Below are 17,904 nucleotides of genomic sequence, written 5' to 3' on the forward strand. Positions count from 1 at the left end.
GGTTTGACATTCTCAATCAGCTATATATGAGAGAAATATAACATTAATCATTTGTGAAGCATGAATAAAAAGAATGAAGTGATGGTTTTGTAACTGTGTTTTAAAGTAAATGCTGGAAGCTGAAGAATGGAATGTGTAATACTGTGTAAAGTTTAAAACTGAGCAGATTAGGGAAAGAACTGGAGGATGACTAGGAGTGATGAGAGCCAGCTGCATGCTGACAGCGAACCTTTTCAAGGCAAACGGGAGGAAGGGAGGATGCGACTACAGACCAGCTGTGTGGCTATTATTGGCATCTCCAAGGCCGAGAAACAGAATCAGTAGGTCACGATGACCATGACTAAAGTACTGAACAATAACCGAGAGGATGAGTTGAATAGGTTGCGCAATAACCAAGAAGCCTAATAAGGGGCTGACTGGTGAAAGCATCAAGCACCATAAAAGCAATGCTGAAGGAGGGAACGGGGTTGTTTCCTCGCAGAAGACCAGCGAACAAGATCGGACGGAGCAAAGAAGCTTGGATGGAAAAGGAACAGAGACACAGCCCCACTGATTGACTGCATTAAAAAAGAGGATCAACCCGTGGGCCCAGAAAGGACTGTGCCTCAAAATTAAGAATCTGATTTCATCTAAAGCCTTTTTATCCAGACAACAGAAGTGAACTTGATCGGTGAACAGCTGATTTCTCTAAGATTCAGGCTTCTGGAAGTCCTGAATCAACTTCATTTATGTCCCCGGGTTTCCTTCAACTCTTCAGCCTCTGGAAGCTACTGTCTTTGGAGACATATAACAACAAAGATCCTGTTTAACCATTAAAGCCTGGAGCATCAGTGCCTGCCACTTAAAGGAAGAAAACTGAAGATTAAGTCGTATTCCCTTCAAGAAACCACTCGTTGTTACCAGAAGAATCTTCTCCATCAGGTACATGGATGAGCCTCCGTCTTCAAAGCCTCTCCAACCTCACTACTTTCAGCATCAGGGAAAGACAGGTTGATTTAATTGATTCATTTCTATTATTGACATTATTTTGTGTTGCCAAATTTAAGCTGTTACTGACCCCTGCAAAAGCGTTACTAATTAAAGAAAGCATATAAAATTCTAGTTAAATCGTGGACATTCAATTATTTGAGTCACTGTATTTTTTGGTTTTTCATTGGTGGTAAAAAGTCTTGTTGCTTGGTTCTAAGATAGTTTAGGAGGTTTTTATAGGTTGCCTTAGACAAGTTTGTTAAAACAGCGCCTTTGGGGCTCGTGCCGAGCTACTAAAATTAACCTAGCCCATATACCAAGAGCCAGTTGTAAAATTAGGGAATGAGCAGCCGTGAACAAAAGTGACTGTTGAAAGTGTGGATAACTGTGAGAGGCTACTCAGTCGTCCAGACCACCAGTTGAAGAAGGGTGAGACTTTTGGATGAAGGCTGTCAGAGGCTAGGCGAGTCATTTCCCGACACCAGCTTAAACAGAACTTTCAGTAAACCTGCTTAGTAAGACCTTTCAGGTTTAGGGAAGTCCGGACCCGTTAGATAGAGAGCTGGTTTGAGCAATCCCTTTAGACATGGGGAAGTAGGAGGGAGGGGTTAGCTCATTGGACAACGAAACATGGCTTGTTTTCTTTTTCAGACATTCTGTGGTAGATTTGCTGTTGTGTTTGGGGAAACTTTCCTGTTTTAGGACCCAATTTCAGACAGGTTTCAGCTGTTAGACAGATGACCTGACATTTGTCTTCACAGTACTTGGTGTACAAAAAGTGCTAGTGGTCAAATCAGTGACTGCAAGGTGTTCATGTCCCAAATCATAACCCCTCCCCATCCATGACTGACAGGAGGCAGATGCTTTTGCTGATAAGCTGTATGTATAATTTTAAACTCACACCCTTATAACCCTTCTGAGATTGATGATCGGCAGTAATTGCTTCTAAGGTCATTGTTGTATTTTTTTGCTTGGAATGTGTTAAAAAAATCTTAATTTGAAGTGGTAAAATCCTTAGAAAGCAACAATAATGTAGTTTTATCCACTGACAAAAACAGACCTTTTCCCTTCTTTTCTCTAAACATGCTGTTGACTCAGAAGGTTGTTGCTTGCAGAGGGGAAGTTTGATCGCACAGCGCCATCAAGTGTTTAAGCTGGTAAATCACACTAGCTTCCCGCCATTTCTAGTGATGGGTCTTGTGACTCTTTGAAGGGAACCGAATCGTCTGGATCCGTTCACTTCAAAGACCCGTTCAAAAGATCCGTTTTTGACAATGTGCATATTTCAAAGAACAAGCAATTTTACCCCTAATATAGTGTTGAATATATTTATTTTTTGCATGTTGCAAGTTTGCATGTTCTCCCCGTGCATGCGTGGGTTCTCACCGGGTACTCCGGCTTCCTCCCACAGTCCAAAGACATGCCTGTTAGGTTAATTGGTCACTCTAAATTGACCTTAGGTGTGTGAATGAGTGTGTGCATGGTTGTTTGTGTGTTGCCCTGCGATGGATTGGCGACCTGTCCAGGGTGTACCCTGCCTCTCGCCCATAGACTGCTGGAGATAGGCACCAGCTCCCCCGCGACCCACTATGGAATAAGCGGTAGAAACTGACTGACTATATTAATTTTGAGAAACCTAGAATGTGTGGGTGAAATTTACAACTAAAGCTAAATCATCTGTATTAAGATTAATATTTTTATTTAAAAGGTGCAAAATAGAACCACATATATACACACATATCTCTTTATATATATATTTTAAAATGAAGTATACAATATCAAAACATAAATATCAAAAACCCATGTAGTTTTTTACTACAAGTTTTGTGTACATTAATACCATTTTAATTATTTATGTCATATAGAAACGAAATAAAGAAAGCAACACACAAATAAAACAAAAAGAGAAAAAATGCTCTTGAGAACCGATTAGTCGTGAACGTCACATCACTTCCACTACCTTCTCTACCCTCCCTTCCCCTCGATCCTCATGCATTTTTGGCCATTCCTTCTTCAGATGTCCGAGAGGAATCCATCTTCAGGTGAGCTGTCTCTGTGTTTATCTGCGCTTGTCTCTTTAAAGGATTTTCCTATAGGCATTTTAATGGACACCGCAGAACAGTTCCACACGTCTTTTCTTAGTGTATTTTTCTTTATACGCGCCAGATTTAGAAGAAAAATCTTCCATTAGGTTCAATTAAATGTTAACTAAAAACGAAATAATCAGTTTAGCTAAACATTTTCATGTGTATTAAACACATGTAGATGGATTAAACCCAGTTATATTAATAACGTGACGAACACAGTTTCCTGTTTCTAACAAGGCGCCAAAATTGAACGGAAAATCCCGCTTTCCGTATAAACAGACATTAAGGAAGACCTCTACGGGATTCATACATCAAAAACAGACGAGCCTCCTGAACTCGATGGAGTTTATTTAGCCCAGAATATAGAAATTAATATTAGAAACTTTAATAAGTATTATGTTTGTTAATGCAGTCTGACTTTGAATCAAATAAAAAAAATGCTATATTATTAAGTGCTTTACTATTTATCAAAACCATTTAAATTATACCAAAAATAATTTCTGTAACACAACTTGGGGAAAAAAATGTTACAGCACTCCAAATAATGTATGAGAAAACCTCATTAAATAAACCAAGGCTTTCTTTGTTTTACGTCAACGCTCTCAGTCAATATATTTACTTTGCACATTTACATGATCATGGAGAGCATTCTTTTCAGTTAAATCAAGTGAGTGTGATATTTATAAACAATTTTTAATAATGTAACAAAAAGTGCTGCAGTGTCCTCAATGAGGGTAGTTTAGACTCCAACAGAAAATGAAAGAATTACAGGATTATTCATAGATATACGGTATGTCCTTAACCTTCGGCCTCTTGACTTAACCTTAGATTTGTCCTACAGACATCCGAGAACAGTGGAAGGTTTCAGCTTCGATGCATTTAATGAACCGGGGGACGAAACATATTTTTCAGCTATCAGAGGAAAACTAGCTGATTTTGATATTTGTCTGATTTATTTGTACATCTCTATAAATGATGATCCCATCGATACAGCAGCTGCAAATAAGTCATAGTAGGTTTTTGGGACAAGTTTATACTGTCCAGTTGCAAAAGTATGGACTTGAAGCGATACAGATTAAGGTTTTCATTCCATCTGCTTGTTTCTGAGATTATTATCAGTGGATGATGATGCAGACTCATAATTAGCAAAAGTGCTCTAAGTACACCTTAATATTTCATTTATGACTTGTCTTCATTCAGTAGAGTGACAGAAGCATCAAAATGTGGAATGAAAAGAAGCAGAACCCACCTTCTGATCGGTGAGTTTAGCATCATGTTTGTTTTTATAGGTAAATGAAGTTTGTGTAAAACGGTCCTTCCACTGAGAGACTTGTTTATCTCCACAGCGGTCAGATTGTTGCCATCATCATCTTTGTTCTCGGTATAGGAACTCTGCTGCCCTGGAACTTCTTCATCACAGCCTCACAGGTTTTTTCGGTTTTGAATTCCTTTAATTTTCTGCTTTGTAAATGTATTTTTACATAAGACATTTAAATGATTCTTTTTTTGTGTCTTTCTTTAAGTACTTTAATAACCGCCTTAAAGGGAGCCTCAGCTCTAACGGTACGACGGAGGCTGTGCAGAAAGACTACAACTATGACAGCTTGATGGTTTTGCTCCCCCATCTGCCTCAGCTCCTCTTCACTCTGCTCAACTCTTTCCTCTATCAGTGGTGAGTGCACCGACACATGTACCTGTAATGAATATCTGGAAAACTACATCATGTCCTATTAATCTGATTCATCTTTCAGTTTTCTAGTATCAGGTATTTATGAAATATTTCTGTTATTTTGTAAGTCTTTTTCCTTCAGTCTAAGAATCGTCTTGATTTGTGCACAGAAAGCAAATCACACAGTGAGCACTTTACCAGTTCTAATGGTTCCTGCCTCCTGCAGGGTGAAGGAACGTCTCCGTGTGGTTTTCAGCCTGGTTGTCATCTTCCTCCTCTTCGCCCTCACCGCTGCCCTGGTTCTGGTCCCCATGCAGCCCGACACCTTCTTTTCAGTCACCATGGCAACCATATGGTTCATCAATGGTACGTTCTTGAACGTAATTTCTGAAATCCTCTGGGTCCAAATCAAGGAATTTGTAGTGAACTTTTTAAAGAAGTTTGTAAACTTGATTCTGTTCCCAAGGAAAGCTTTGATTATCAAAACAGGTCACATAAAACATCCGCTTTGTCCTCAATATTATAGGCTATTGTGGTACAGAGCACTAGTTTGCTGTTTGCTCCTAACTAAGGACACCCCATACTTCCATAGCTTGTATAATGACTTTTAAAAAGAACAACTCTCCGTAGTTTTCTGTCTAACTTTATTAGCCTCTCACATGGTTGTGGATCATTTTGACCCATTCTTCTTTACAACATTGCTTCAGTCCAATGCGGTTTGTGACTAATGGTTTTTGCACTTTTCTCTAAAAGTCCCACTGTCAGATTGACATCCAGACTTTGACTAAATGCCAAAATGTTTTCTTGTATAGGAGTGGGCTCACCGGTGATCAGCTGCAGTTTCATTTTATTTTATAGATTTGTTTCTTTATTTTTTTGTAGTGACTAGAGAAAAAAAAAAAAAACCTCCATGAAGGTTTTTAAAACAAAGTCGTGTTTTTATTTAAAACAGATCAGTGACCAATAAGAACAATGTTTTAACCCAAGCTGACACTGATTTTCTCCTCAAATAACTACATCCTGTTCATCCGAGAGTATGTTCACGTACATCGTTCATTGCCAGTCCATTGGCTCTATCCACATGCACAGCGGTCACTAGGGAGACCAGGTTATTGACGGTATTGCTAGTGATAGCATGAGTAAAAAACAACAACAACAAAAACACACTAATGTTGATGGAAAACCTGCTTCTGTTCAGGTTTAAAATGGTAAAAGCAGCATCTAACTTTTTTTTTTGTTTAGTGGGAAAAACACCCAGCTGTGTGTCATGGGGACACTGGGAGGGGCAATAAACAGAATTTAAGCTGTGCTCAATAAAAGCAATACTAAATGTTATTGTTAAAACCTATTTGTTGTGTGTGTGCGTGTGCAGTGTTTGCTGCAGTTCTGCAGGGCAGTCTCTTCGGTGTAGTCGGCATGTTTCCTCCTCGATACAGCACTGTGTTCATGAGCGGTCAGGGTCTGGCTGGGATCTTCGCCGCCGTCGCCATGCTGTGCTCCAAACTGAGTAAGCATATAAATGTTACAAACACCTATATCAAAGTTACAATAAAACTTTACTCTTGTGTAATAATGGCTATAAAACTCTTTTATACTGTCTATGTTGGACGTTTGTTTCTTGCGGATTTTCTATTACCAACTTTGTAAAGTCGCCTGATACTAGTTTTAGCCAGAGGTTTCTATGAGTAAAACCCAACAAATAAATTACAACCAAAGTCATTAAATACTTTACAAGACAGATCATAGGCCACAAATGTCTTGCTTTTTCTTCTGTTTTGCAAACCTCTAAATGGAGTGCACCATATTACTATATATAGACTTTTGTTGCTAAAATAGACACTCAAAATATATAAATAATAGTTATTTCTAGCTGAATATTGCAAAGAAAAACGCTCTGATTCACTGTTATGAGCATTAGGCAGCTATTCTATCAGTATCAATAATTATTTACATTGGCACCAGAGGTAACCTCACACTTTGAGTGAGAGAGAGCAGTCAGTGTTACACAGCTCTGCATTTAAGCAGGATTTCAATATTATTTAAAATAAAGACAAAATGTTGAGAGATTAAAAAATGTCAGTCTCTTTAGCATCTTATATTAGCTTTTAAACATGGTTAGCATTACTAACTATAAACACCTCAGTCTCGGTCATATGCCTGGTGGAATGAATAGACCCTTACCTAAACTGGGAGATTTCCAAAGACTAATCCAGCATGTTTCATAACAGCATGTAAATGATAACCAACCAACTTTGCTGTAATACATTCTGCTTCCTGCTTTTTATTTGCTGAAACCCCAGCCCACTTGTAAAAATAAAAGCTTAAATGAACAGCAGAACCATCTCCTTGGAAGTTATAGTTTAAATAGCCTTCTGCATGTTTTGTCCTCCACTGATACTGAACATAACTAACTTTCCACCCTGAAGGGTGCTGTTGGTAGCTTCACCTTTTAGCGCTTGGTATGGTGCGTTCAGTGATTAGAAAACGATAAGACTTTTAGTTTCTGACCTTTTGATCGCCTCTCAGTCCCGGTCAAGCGTAAAGTTGTCTGATTCCGGTTAGCAGACGATTTCTTGGTGCATCAATTTGTTAATTTTAAATTAGTTATAAGGGGCGTCCGCTTGTAGTGCTTACAGCCAGACAAAACTGACCTACGCATAACATAACAAAAGAAAACTTTATCTGCAGGAAATGGTGACACAGAGTCAACTGCTTTGGGATACTTTGTCACTCCCTGTGTGGCCACATTAGGGACTCTACTCTGCTACCTGCTGCTGCCACACCTGGTGAGCTGAAAGTCTCCAGATCTAAAAAAATGTCACCGTTATCATAGAGCCTGGTAGTTTATACATTTATTTAATGTTTATCTGTGATTATAGGACAGTCTTTATTACAGATATAAAATGTTGTATTTGTTCATCTGTACAACCTCCTTGCAGGAATTTGCTCGTTATTATCTGAACAGAAATCAGGCTGACAAATTGGACACATCTAATAAGCTCCTCAGCAGCACAGGTTGGTTTTACGTAGTCTTAACTTAAAGTCATGTCAGCTGATCTAATTTAGCTGTTATTAGGGATTTTATTGAGTGTTCTATGACTTGTTTTGTTTTATTTCTAAAGACAAAATAGCCTTAAACGGTAACATGAAAGACCTGGAGGCTAAAGGAGTTCCAGAGGAGAGTAATGAACGTTCGTCTGTCTTTGCTGTCTTTAAAAAGGTAAACTAGTCTCCCAATAGTTTAGTCTGTGGTGAAAGATGGTAAAAGATTTAATAATACAGACGAGTTGACCCTGAGTCTACTCCAGTCTGCTCTAGCTGACGGCCAGACTAACCTCCTCATGTCTGTTCATGCCTCATTCAGCAGCTTCTGTATCTCCTGTCTGACAGATCTGGCTGATGGCTCTGTGTGTGACGTTGGTCTTCGCCGTCACCCTGTCTGTGTTTCCTGTCATCACAGTCCGAGTGAAGACTGTCTACACGAAGAACACCCAGTGGGGTGAGACACTGACAAGACATTGTTATGTATAACAGATTATTATTATTTCAAGTCAAGTTTTTATAGTAGTATATATGCTTACATTTTATAATATTTTTAAAATGTCCTTGGTGTAGTTTTAATATGTAATTAATTAAATGACCATTAACATCACAATGAATTCTTTTATTTCGAAGCAATAAAACATATCAGATCATTCAGTACACCAAAAACATGCTGTATTAAGTGAAGTCCTCTTTGTACCTGTTATAATATCATATATAATATCAGTTCTGACAGTAAATGGATATTTACTGTCAGAACTGCAATAATTCTAGGTCTGTGGTTCTCAAATTATGGTACATGATATCAAACCCAATTTAACCTTGTTCCAATTCCAAGATCAAAAACCATTTTTATTTGCTAACTGCTACGTATCAAGGCTAACTATGATTAGCATTAGAAGCTAACACTGTTTTTCTCATCATTTTGTACATTCAAACTCTGTAGCAACATGTTCCCTAGAGGAGATTGTATATGTGTAAAATATTTTCATAGAAACAAATGGTCAGAAGCACAAACAGAAGCTATTACTACCCTATTACTAAGTTAATTCAAGGCAGCCATGTTGAATTTTGAAGATCAGGATAGGTGAGAAATGTCCTCTAATTCCATCAAGGGACCTTTCTGTTTTTTTTCCAACTTGCCACTGAGCATTTCTTGTTAAAATACGTTAAAAAAAAAATTTAAAAAAATCAGAGCCAGCCCCACCCACTGTGGGGCCCTGGGCAAGATTTTATATGGCGGCCCCTCCATCTGTGTTTTACTTACAATTACAAAAGAAATCAAATTGCATCACTGTCCCAACATGTCACCCAGTTTGAAATAACCACACAGTTTTCACACAGTAACTCTATACATAAGCTACATTTACAATATGCAATAACTATATAAAAACTAAATAACTACGTATATAACAATGTACAAAAAGGCATTTTACAGACCTCTAGTGGTGCTTTTTATTAATCCATCCACTAGAGAGATAAACTATGCTACTGCCTAACTTTCATGGATTTTCTGTAGTAATACTAATTGGCCATTGCTTCCAATTTAAATCTATTTTAGCTTTTCCATTTAAAGAGTTAATATTAATTACTAGTTTAAATATAATTATATTGAGGGTGAATATTTTATGGATTTTGTGCCTCTCGATCCTGGAGGTCACGGCGCCCTCAGTATTCGCCTATATTGCCTATTGAGGGAGCCGTTCTGTGAACAACATCGAAGTGCTCCATGTTTGTCGAGGCTGGTGTATATTGTGATGTGTTTTTGCAGTATAAATTTAGACTAGTTTAGTTTAGAGCAGCATGAGAACAGGAGGAAAGTGGGCCGAGCTCGATTTTGCTAAGATAGTATTTTTACTAGATAAACATCTCAATCCCACTCCAGTTATTGTCATTGCTAGTAAATTAAACCTGGAAATTTGGACCTCTGAGGAAAAAAGTGACGCATACAGTGGCTTGTAAAAGTATTCATGCCCCTTGAACTTTTCCACATATTGTCACATTACAACCACAAACATAAATATATTTTATAAAATTTAATGTGAAAGACCAACACAAAGTGGTATTCAATTGTTAAGTGGAAAATTATACATAATTTCTTTTTTTTTTTTTTCAAATAAGAAACAACATTGTGCAAAAGTATTTCGTCACCCTGATTCAATACCTTGTAGAGCCACCTTTCACTGCCATTACAGCTGCAAGTCTTTTAGGGTGTGTCTCTACCAGCTTTGCACATCCAGTGACTGAAATTTTTGCCCATTCTTCTTTGCAAAACAGCTCAAGCTCAGTCAGATTAAATGGAGAGCGTTGGTGAACAACAGTTTTCAGATCTTGCCACAGATTCTCGATTGGGTTTAGGTCTGGACTTTGACTGGGCCATTCTAACACATGAATATGTTTTATTTGAACCATTCCATTGCAGCCCTGGCTTTATGTTTAGGGTCGTTGTTCTGCTGGAAGGTGAACCTCTGGCCCAGTCCTAAGTCTTTTGCAGACTCCAACAGGTTTTCTTCCAAGACTGCCCTGTATTTGGCTCCATCCATCTTCCTATCAACTCTGACCACCTTCCCTGTGCCTGCTGAAGTAAAGGAACCCAGACCACCATATTTGACAGTGGGGATGGTGTGTTCAGAGTGATGTGAAGTGTTAGTTCTCTGCCAGACATAGTGTTAGACATTTTGCCTGACATTTTGGCCATAAAGTTCAACTTTGGTCTCGTCTGACCAAAGCACCTTCTTCCACATGTTTGCTGTGTCCCCAGCATGGCTTCTGCCAAACTGCAAACGGGACTTCTTTTGGTTTTCTTTTAACAATGGCTTTCTTCTTGCCACTCTTCCATTAAGACCACATTTGTGCAGTGCACAACTAATAGTTGTCCTGCAGACAGATTCCCCCACCTGAGCTGTGGATCTCTGCAGCTCCTCCAGAGTCACCATGGTCCTCTTGGCTGCATCTCTGATCAGTGCTCTCCTTGTTCGGCTTGTAAGTTTAGGTGGACAACCTTGTCTTGGTAGGTTTACAGTTGTGCCATATTCTTTCCATTTCTGGATGATGGATTGAACAGAGCTCCATGAGATGTTCAAACCTTGGGAAACGTTTTTATAGCCTAAGCCTGTTTTACACTTCTCCACAACTTTCTTCCTGACCTGTTTGATGTTCCTTGGACTTCATGATGCTGCTTGCTCCCCAATTTTCTCTTAACCAACCTCTGAGGCTGTCACAGAGCAGCTGTATTTGTACTGAGATGAGATTACACACAGTTGGACTCTATTTAGTCATTAGCAATCATCAGGCAACTTCTGAAGCCAATTGGTTGCATTCAGAGTAAAGGGGGCTGAATACTTTTGCACACCGCTCTTCAGTTTTTTATTTGTAAAGAATGTTGTAAATTAAGTATAATGTTCGTTCCACAATTGTTTACCACTTTGTGTTGGTCTTTCACATAAAATTCCAATAAAATATATTTATGTTTGTGGTTGTCATGTGACAATATGAGGAAAGGTTCAAGGGGTATGAATACTTTTAAAAGCCACTGTAACTATAGTCTCCTCCAACTACCCATGCAGTCAGTGCATAAGAATTTTTTTTCTGTCTTATTATGTTTTTATGAAACAACACAATAAACTGAAACATTTTAAGTCTATTTGTAATACTGTTTTAAAATGTATGCAAGAGCCTCCAGTACATTGAAAACTTGGTCTTTACTGAGATGGAATATACAGACCCATTCAATAAATGATATTATATATTATGATCTTTTCAAGCCTTTATTTCTGTTAATTATGATAATATTCTGCTTACTGAAAACAAAACAGCTTAATGAAAACATGACGTTTAAGATTAGAATGTTACATCAGACCAATAAAACCCTTTAATAATTAAATTTGGGATTAATTAAAGGTACTTTAATACCTGCTTAAAAGGTTATTTTCAAAGGATACTTTTAATTTGACAAACGAGCCTCATCAGAATGCATATTCTAATTTATTGAGTATGAATGTTTTACAAAAGGTTTGCAAATCACTGGTCTAGATAAATGTGATTTTTGTGTTTTTGTTACCATAAAATTGGATTACAGATTAAGTGCTAACTGCAGTCCTTTATGCTGTAATTCTGCAGAACCCCAGAACAGACAAATCAAACATGGGCTCCAAATAGTGCCATGTGACCCTTTAGTGATCTGTACTTAGTCTGTCTTGTTTCCTGTGTCTTACAGACATTGTTTTCAACTGTGTGTGCTGTTTTATTGTTTTTAACCTCATGGATTTGGTCGGCCGCAGCGCCCCGTCTCTCTTTCAGTGGGTAAGTCTGCAGGCATGCTTCTAGAATATTCCTCACTTCTATCCTGAGCCAAAAAGTAGAACAAGTTTAGGAAAAATTGGACTTTCTTTATTCCACTCTGCCTTTCTGAGATTTGTCTTTTTTTTTTGTTTCTGATGAAACATATCCTTCTTGATGCATATGTGAAGTACCAATCAAATCAGTGAGTTCATTGACATTATCTTTCTAGGTAAAATGGGTAAAGGTCTATTCAAAAATAAGAAAGATTAGCCAGAACTTCGCTGAAAAAAAGTATTTGTGTCAAAAAAAAAGTTTGTCAAAGTTTTCACCTGATTTCTGACTGACTGCTGATGTTTGTGCAGCCGTCCAAACAGAGCCGGCTGTTTCCTGTCGCCGTTCTGTCCCGTCTGGTCTTCCTCCCTCTGCTCATGATGTGTAACATCCAAGACTCTCAGCTCACTGTCCTCTTCAGACATGACGGTGCCTTTGTTGTCATCATGGCTCTGTTCTCCTTCTCTAACGGCTACCTGGCGAGCCTCTGCATGGCCTACGCTCCACAGTGAGTACTCCACCTGAATGATGCAACATTAGATGCGTCCTTTTCTCTCGATCATTGTTGGCTGTAAAAAAGGTCAGCACTGCCGTCGTCATCTTCGTCACTGAACTCATTAACACTATGTTAATAGGTAACCGTAACTCATTTTAATATTTGAATAATTTTAATGTTTTAAACAGAGCATCGTTCTGTGTTGATGAATCTTCATACAGCTTTCCTTGTGTGAACAAACTCTCACAGTAACCATGAGCTGCTATGAGATTCTTATGTTATCATAACTGTAAGTAAAAATACCACAGTTGGAATTATTACCACTGCTGTAAAGTTAATATGACATGTACATAACACTTCAAAATGTTATCTATAGCATATATTTATTGTTATTTTGATATATAGACATCATTTGTATTAAACTAGTTAAATTCAGGCGCATACACATACATGTATTTTTACTCAGGGTTACATACCCTAAAAATCTTATGCCAACACACACCGACTAGTTTCCAGGAAAAAAATCATTTTGAAGAGGATCTTAAACTGTTTTTGATGATTTGCTTTTTATAGAAAAATATACATATTAAAACAAGCTGATAATAGCTGGTTAATTAGTTCATTAACAATAACTTTTTGGCCCAGGTTGCACTGTCTGCACCTATAGTTTTTCTGGCGATCAATCGATCAGCTGTTCAGTATATAAAAACTAGATTCTAGTGTCCATCTAAACGACAGAGCTGTTGAGACATTCATCAGTCTGAATTGATTTTAGAAGCACTGGTTGTTCTCATATATTTTGATGTTTCACTTGTTTACCCCATGATGTGCTTCCAGAAGGAACCAAGTTTGCAAAAGCTGTTGTATAATATTTGTAAAATACTAACACCATCTGCTGTACAATATGAAAATAATCAAAATTCAAAGCAAACATGCCTACAATCAAAGCTCAGTGAGTTTCATACTGATTTTGGTGCTCGGTCTCTAATTGTCTCTGATCGGCAGGTTGGTGAGGAGCAGGGACTGCGAGACGGCCGGCTCTCTGATGACCTTCTTCCTCGTTCTGGGGCTGGCTGTGGGAGCCTCTTTTTCATTTCTGCTGGGAAAACTAGTTTAGAGGGAGAAAACTGGAAAACAAAGGCAAAAGCACTTAGATCAGGGCTCTACTTGGATTATCATGGATTTGTACTGTATGTATTTTCACCCTATTAATTGTTTTGTTTTTTATTTAGCCTTTCCAGCACTGAGGTTCAAAATAGTTTTTTACTCTTGATCACCCCCTCCTGATATTATGTGGCGAATGCAGTTTAGTGTAATGCATGTGTTTCGCAGTCAGAATTCATCAATGCAGCTAATAAGAATTGTTTTCTCACGTAACACAAAGCTCCTCCGGGGTGTAAGGGCACCTGTCTAAATTAATCTGTAGATTTCTTTTGTATTTGTGTTCATATTTATCTTTTGATGCACAGAAGTGACTTTTATTGATTTTTAAAGGATTTTCCTATGTGAAGAGAAGTTGTTAAGTTTAACAAAGACATTATTGTTGTTAACGTTTGGTTAATTTATGTTTTCTATTCGTTTTTTTATACTTTAAGAAAATTGTTTGATATATATTTAAAAGAAACTATTTTGTAAAACAGAATCCTGTTTTATTAAATTGGTTTAAAAAGGTGAGCGTGAGCAGAAGTTGTTTTTTTCTGTGGTTGTCAATTTTTCATCTTGTATATAAAGCTCTTCTTTTGTGATTTTAGTTTTCATTAAAAAAGGCCCAAAGGGAAGCCTGTTTTCCAATTTAAAATGGTTTCATGTATTAATAATGACATTATTTACAGTGCTGTTCATTTTGCCCAGCAGTAGGTCAAAAGGCTCCCTATTACAGGAAAGGTTAAGGGGAATAGGGAAGGTTCCTGAGGAATTCAAGGTTCTGTTAGTCTTAGTTTCCTGAAGACATTTCATTTGAGGAAATTAGAGCAATAACTTCTATGTTTAAGCAAAGCTTCAATGCCTTCATGGTTAAAAACACAATCAATTAAATTAATTTATTAATATTAAGTATTAGTACTAATAAAATAAACAAAGGCAAACTGTCCTATGGCCAGGTTGCTAGGGCAACACAGGCCAATATTGTGGCCGAATAACTACATGCCTGTTTTTGGCTGTAGGACCAAACTGGTTATTGGAAACATCATCTGTAGTGGAGGAACATAAAAACTATACACCTCATTACTAGTTTTAGGTACCTCAACTATGGTCTAAACCCCTCAGACAAAAAACAATCAGAATACATTTATACATGCCTATTTTTTGCTCCATAATGCATCTTTTCTTCTTGGTAGTAATAATAGACTATTTTAAGATCTCCACTCTTTTATCACTGTTGCTACTTTCTGATTCAATGTTATTGTGCACAGAACATCTCAGATATGACCTTTCACATACATTTAACTGCTTTAATTAAGTCCCTTCAGAATGACCTTGATGGACCACTTACTGTAGGTTTTAGCCAAAACAGCCTTGGGCTCAAAGTGGAATTTTAGGCTTAGGTGTTGAGAATTTGATAAATTTACTCCTACTTTTAGACAAAATGCAAGTTATCACAATTAAAGCTAAAAATCACTCTCCCCAGGTTGAGGGCTCCAGAGGTCTCTCAGCTAGTTAGGAGTTGCCATTAGGGACTGTGATGGCTCAGAGAATAACGCGAGCCTACCAGGAAGGATAAAATTATTTGAAAATGTTAATATTGTCACAGAGTTGACATGAAAATAAATACATCAAAAAACAAAACCTTGTGTTTGAGATACAGGATCCTGGCTACCCCCCACTCAAAAGACCAGCGCTCCCCTTCCCACGAATGTGATGCACCGCTTCAGAAACTGTGATTATCTGTTATAATGTACAGAGTGGCCACAATAAGGCACAGAACAAAGGTTTAGGCATACAATACAACAAATAAATTATGGAAAAATGAGCTGGCTGCACACACCAGTGCACGTAATATTGGACTTAAATGCAACTATTTCTGTGCAGCTTTTTGAGAGAATATTATACAATGTCTCAGTCAGATGCTGAGTGAATGCAGGCTATTTGAGATGCAGTCAAAGGTCCTGAGATGTCCTCCCATAGTTTTTCTTATCCGCACCAGACTGAATAATACTTTCATATGTTTTTTTTCTACATCTAACTCAGTGTGTTGGGTTTCTGCTTGGCATCCATGGGTGCATCACATGATCAGATTTATTTTTCACATTTGTCACCAAAAACGGTCGGAACAAATAGGCAGTGTTAAGAACCTTAATTGTTTTCAATTCAATTCAGTTTTATTTATATAGCGCCAATTCACAACACATGTTGTCTCAAGGCACTTCACAAAGTCAGGTTCATACATTCCAGTTAATCCTAACCATTGAACAGTGCAGTCAGATTCAGTTATTTATTCAAATTGGATAAAAAGTTTTTCTATCTAAGGAAACCCAGCAGATTGCATCCAGTCAGTGACTTGCAGCAGTCAATCCTCCCAGATGAGCATGTAGAGACAGTGGACAGTCACTGGCGTTGACTTTGCAGCAATCCCTCATACTGAGCATGCATGTAGCGACAGTGGAGAGGAAAAACTCCCTTTTAACAGGAAGAAACCTCCAACAGAACCAGAACCAGGCTCAGTGTGAGCGGCCATCTGCCACGACCGACTGGGGGTTTGAGAGAACAGAGCAGAGACACAAAGAGAACAAAGAAGCACTGATCCAGGAGTACTTTCTATGGGAAGGAAAAGTAAATGTTAACGGATGTAGCTCCTTTAGTCGTTTCATCTAGAAAGAAAGAACAGATAAACTCTGAGCCAGTTTTCAAGGTTAGAGTCTGAAAGAGAGCACATAGAGTTAGTTACAGTAGAAGCTCAGTCAGTAGCCATGTCTAGGAAAGAGAAAGGGTTAAACACTGAAAGTCAGGGCCATGTGGATCATTGGTAGAGAGTGAGTATTAATTTGTTGCCAGCAGAAGCTCGGATGATGCCCCTCTCCAGAAAGGTGTCACAGGTAGACGCAGAGTCAGGCCAGGTGTTGCTTCTAGGAGGAAAAAAGAGAGAGAGAACATAAAGTTAAAAGCTGAAATAACAGCAAATAATGCAGAATTGGAGAGTAGTATGAGAATGTAGCAGAGAGTGTGAAAGTCGTTATAATGTCCTCCAGCATTCTAAGCCTATAGCAACATAACTACAGAGATAGCTCAAGATAACCTAAGCCACTCTAATTATTAGCTTTATGAAAAAGGAAAGTTTTAAGCCTAGCCTTAAAAGTAGACAGGGTGTCTGCCTCATGGACTAAAACTGGGAGATGGTTCCACAGGCTAATAGTAATGATGGTATGACTGCGTTGTATTAAACAAATTAATTTGAGAACACAAAAAAAATAAGGTATACATAGTTTCTAGTATGCTTTCATTGCAGCTATAATAATTAGCTGAAACATTTGACGGTTGACAATGACATTGCTGTCACAACTGTGAACCACAAGGAATTCTAACATTTATATACTTTGCAAGAAGAAGTGACAATATAGTTAGTTGAACAAGTCTTTAGAAGAGCCTGATAACTAAAAGATCTGCCTCCCATTCTACTTCTAGAGACTCTAGGAACCACCAGTAAACCTGCAGTCTGAGAACGAAGTGCTCTGTTAGGAATATATGGAACAATCAGATCTCTGATGTATGATGGAGCTAAATCATTAAGGGCTTTATATGTGAGGAGGAGAATTTTAAATTCTATTCTGGATTTAACAGGGAGCCAATGAAGGGAAGCTAAAATAGGAGAAATATGATCTCTCTTTTTAATTTTCATCAGAACTCTTGCTGCAGCATTTTGGGCTTTTAACTGCATTTTGTGGACATCCTGATAGTAACGAATTATAATAGTCCAGCCTTGAAGTAACAAGTAACTAGTTTTTCAGCGTCCTTGAAACCTGTTTAATATGGGATTTAAATGACATGTCCTGGTCAAAAATAACACCAAGGTTCTTTATTTTATTCCCGGAGGTCAATTTAATGCCATCCAGGTTAATGATTGACTAAGCAGTTTCTTTTTTAAAGACTCCGGTCCAAGATGACAACTGTTTTAGTTTGTGTCATTATTTGTGAAGTTGTACAGGACTTAAATGTTTCCTCCACTCCTTGGACTTGGTAAAATACTCTTTGAATCCAGCCCAGTTCTAAATCTAAATAGAGGACCCACCTGGACATCTAAAGATTTGAGCCACAACTAGAGAACATTGTAGTCGAGTGACCTTCAGCCCAACAACAGCTGTTTGTGCTAACATTTC

The 17,904-nt window shown here is 38.0% G+C and overlaps 1 protein-coding gene across 4 annotated transcripts; it reads left to right on the forward strand.

The window, feature by feature from the left end:
• The first annotated feature begins 853 nt into the window (after nt 1-853).
• On the forward strand, nt 854-14,269 carry LOC124867786 (equilibrative nucleoside transporter 2-like). Of its 4 annotated transcripts, none has more exons than XM_047364383.1 (13): nt 854-921; nt 4,257-4,315; nt 4,403-4,484; nt 4,580-4,728; nt 4,952-5,091; nt 6,098-6,232; nt 7,414-7,511; nt 7,665-7,740; nt 7,848-7,945; nt 8,116-8,224; nt 11,984-12,069; nt 12,411-12,607; nt 13,601-14,269. In XM_047364383.1, the coding sequence occupies exons 2-13, from the start codon at nt 4,278-4,280 to the stop codon at nt 13,710-13,712; spliced, it is 1,320 nt and encodes a 439-aa protein (XP_047220339.1). In that variant the 5' UTR covers nt 854-921; nt 4,257-4,277; the 3' UTR covers nt 13,713-14,269. The 4 variants fall into 4 exon arrangements, with proteins under 4 accessions (XP_047220339.1, XP_047220342.1, XP_047220340.1 ...); XM_047364386.1 differs by having other exon boundaries at nt 902-921; nt 4,260-4,315; XM_047364384.1 differs by lacking the exon at nt 854-921 and adding an exon at nt 928-989.
• The last annotated feature ends 3,635 nt before the right edge of the window (nt 14,270-17,904 follow it).

The sequence above is a fragment of the Girardinichthys multiradiatus genome, chromosome 5 (genome assembly GCF_021462225.1).
Source record: "Girardinichthys multiradiatus isolate DD_20200921_A chromosome 5, DD_fGirMul_XY1, whole genome shotgun sequence".
Taxonomy (NCBI): Eukaryota; Metazoa; Chordata; class Actinopteri; order Cyprinodontiformes; family Goodeidae; genus Girardinichthys; species Girardinichthys multiradiatus.